The sequence below is a fragment of the Nanorana parkeri genome, unplaced genomic scaffold, assembly GCF_000935625.1.
Source record: "Nanorana parkeri isolate BGI_ZX_2015 unplaced genomic scaffold, ASM93562v1 scaffold1354, whole genome shotgun sequence".
In the NCBI taxonomy this organism is placed as follows: domain Eukaryota; kingdom Metazoa; phylum Chordata; class Amphibia; order Anura; family Dicroglossidae; genus Nanorana; species Nanorana parkeri.
The window spans coordinates 224,491-227,720 of NW_017307622.1; the positions used below are offsets into that span (position 1 = coordinate 224,491).

At 49.3% G+C, this 3,230-nt stretch overlaps 1 protein-coding gene across 1 annotated transcript in view; it reads right to left on the minus strand.

The window, feature by feature from the left end:
- WDR3 (WD repeat domain 3) overlaps positions 1-3,230 on the minus strand; it is a 22,828-nt gene that overhangs the window by 18,308 nt on the left and 1,290 nt on the right. Inside the window, 2 exon segments of the mRNA XM_018569551.1 lie at positions 6-189; positions 2,965-3,144. Of these exon segments, the coding sequence (XP_018425053.1) occupies positions 6-189; positions 2,965-3,135 (355 nt within the window). The 5' untranslated portion in view covers positions 3,136-3,144.

The window sequence follows — 3,230 nt, forward strand, 5'->3', positions numbered from 1 at the left end:
CCCACCTAGGTGGTCGTAGCTCAGCGCCGTCACCGCCGATTTGTGCCCATTGAAGGTGATCCCGCTCTCGCCGCTGAGAAGACTGAACACCCGTATGGAGCCATCCTCGTATCCCACAGCCAATGAGAGCCCGTCGGGGGAGGGGCAGAGCTGTGTCACCTCCTGCTTCTGGCCTTGTAAAATGAGGACCTGTAATGTAACACAGTAGTCAGAGTTTGCAGCATCTCCGATACATTGTCACCCCGTCATTGTAACATTGTCCCCTCACCAGTACATTGTCACCCCATCATTGGTACATTGTATCCTCACCAGTACATTGTCACCCCGTCATTGTTACATTGTCTCCTCACCAGTACATTGTCACCCCGTCATTGTAACATTGTCCCCTCACCAGTACATTGTCACCCCATCATTGTAACATTGTCACCCCGTCATTGGTACATTGTCACCCCGTCATCGCTACATTGTCCCCTCGCCAGTACATTGTCATCCCGTCATTGGTACATTGTATCCTCACCAGTACATTGTCACCCCGTCATTGTTACATTGTCTCCTCACCAGTACATTGTCACCCCGTCATTGTAACATTGTCCCCTCACCAGTACATTGTCACCCCGTCATTGTTACATTGTCCCCTCACCAGTAGATTGTCATCCCGTCATCGCTACATTGTATCCTCACCACTACATTGTCACCCCGTCATCGCTACATTGTATCCTCGGCAGTAGATTGTCACCCCGTCATTGTTACATTGTCCCCTCACCGGTACATTGTCATCCCGTCATTGTTACATTGTCTCCTCACCAATACATTGTCACCCCGTCATTGTAACATTGTATCCTCACAAGTACATTGTCACCCCATCATTGGTACATTGTATCCTCACCAGTACATTGTCACCCCATCATTGGTACATTGTTCCCTCACCAGTACATTGTCACCCCGTCATTGGTACATTGTATCCTCACCAATACATTGTCACCCATCATTGGTACATTGTATCCTCACCAGTACATTGTCACCCCGTCATTGGTACATTGTATCCTCACCAGTACATTGTCACCCCGTCATTGGTACATTGTATCCTCATCAGTACATTGTCACCCCGTCATTGTTACATTGTCTCCTCACTAGTACATTGTCACCCCGTCATTGTTACATTGTCACCACGTCAATGTTACATTGTCACCTCACCAGTACATTGTCACCCCGTCATTGTTACATTGTCCCCTATCATTGTAACATTGTATCCTCATCAGTACATTGTCACTCTGTCATTGTTACATTGTCACCCCGTCATTGTTACATTGTCCCCTCACCAGTACATTGTCACCCCGTCATTGTTACATTGTCCCCTCACCAGTACATTGTCACCCCGTCATTGTTACATTGTCTCCTCACCAGTACATTGTCACCCTGTCATTGTTACATTGTATCCTCACCAGTACATTGTCACCCTGTCATTGTTACATTGTCTCCTCACTAGTACATTGTCACCCCGTCATTGTTACATTGTATCCTCACCAGTACATTGTCACCCCATCATTGGTACATTGTATCCTCACCAGTACATTGTCACCCCATCATTGTTACATTGTCCCCTCACCAGTACATTGTCACCCATCATTGTAACATTGTAGCCTCATCAGTACATTGTCCCCTCGTCATTGTTACATTGTCCCCTCACCAGTACATTGTCACATTGTATCCTCATCAGTACATTGTCACCCCGTCATTGTTACATTGTATCCTCACCAGTACATTGTCTCCCCATCATTGTTACATTGTCACCCCGTCATTGTTACATTGTCACCCCGTCATTGTTACATTGTCTCCTCACTAGTACATTGTCACCCCGTCATTGTTACATTGTATCCTCACCACTACATTGTCACCCTATCATTGGTACATTGTCCCCTCACCAGTACATTGTCACCCCATCATTGGTACATTGTATCCTCACCAGTACATTGTCACCCTGTCATTGTTACATTGTATCCTCATCAGTACTGTGCCCCCCTGTCATTGTTACATTGGTGCTCCGTTTTGAGTCATTCCTGCCTGGTGGGTGACTATTTCATCTTACTATTGGGCATCAGGTTGATTCTCTATGTCCTCCCTCTAATCGTGTTGGAAGGTTCCCCCATCAAGCAAGGGGTTCGGCCTCAGCCAATGTCAGATTCGGGCGTTGGTCTTTCAGATGGCTCTTGGGCTGCAGGCATTGCCAAGTCCAGTACTGTTGGTAATACGTTATTGTTACACCTCTTGGTGGGTTCAGATGGTCCAACTTCTTGCTTGGTGCTCCCATCTGTTTTGAGCCATCCCTCCATGGTGGGTGACCATTTCTTCCTAGTCTTGGGCATCAGGCTGGTTCTCCCTGACCTCCCTCTGGTCATGTTGGCAGGTTGCCCTATCAGGCAGGCAGGGGGTTTGGCCTCATCCGGTGTCAGATTTGAGTGTTGGTCCTTCAGGAGGTTCTTGGGCTGCAGGCAGTGCCCAGGTCTGTTTTGTTGGGTACTTACCCCTCATTTGGAAAGCTCAATGGTTAAAGACTTCCTGTGTCCCTCACTGAGTGAGAAAGAAAATAGGACATTTGTGCGCACTGTAAAGTCCTTTTCTTCGGTGGCCCATTGAGGAACGCAGGTCCCGCCCCGGGTACTGCCTGCTACAAACTGAGGCATGCTGGGAGTAAGAGGAGTCAACTTAGGCCAGAGAGTTTTTGTTTGCCCGTGCCCAATCCTCCTGTAGGCGGCGGCATAACCCGACAATACAGAAACTCTATTTTAATGAAGTATAAGGCAAACAGAAGGAGGAGCCAGGAGTAGTGGGTGTGCCTAGGAATTCCTCTCCAGCATCATGACCCAGGGGGTTCACAGACCCCTTCTCCTCCAATCCCCGCTGCTCTCCCCCGCCTGTAAGGGCAGAGGCAGCGGGGATCCGAATCAGAGGACAGAGATGACTCACCTTCTCTCCCTTCCGAGTGTCCCAGATGAAGACGTGTTCACAGGCGCCAACCGCCACGTAGCGCCCCTTCTCTCCACGCAGGGTGACAAAGCACACGTTGGCCTTCGGGCCGGCGATCACCCCAAATACGGCGGAGGCGGCGTACCGGAGATACTGCTTGGTGAGGCCCATGGTGCTGCCGGCTGGTGGAAGGAAGGGAGAGGGGAAATGTAATATAGGAAATACATACAATGCAATGTATGGGGGGGTTTCCGGGGTACAGAGGG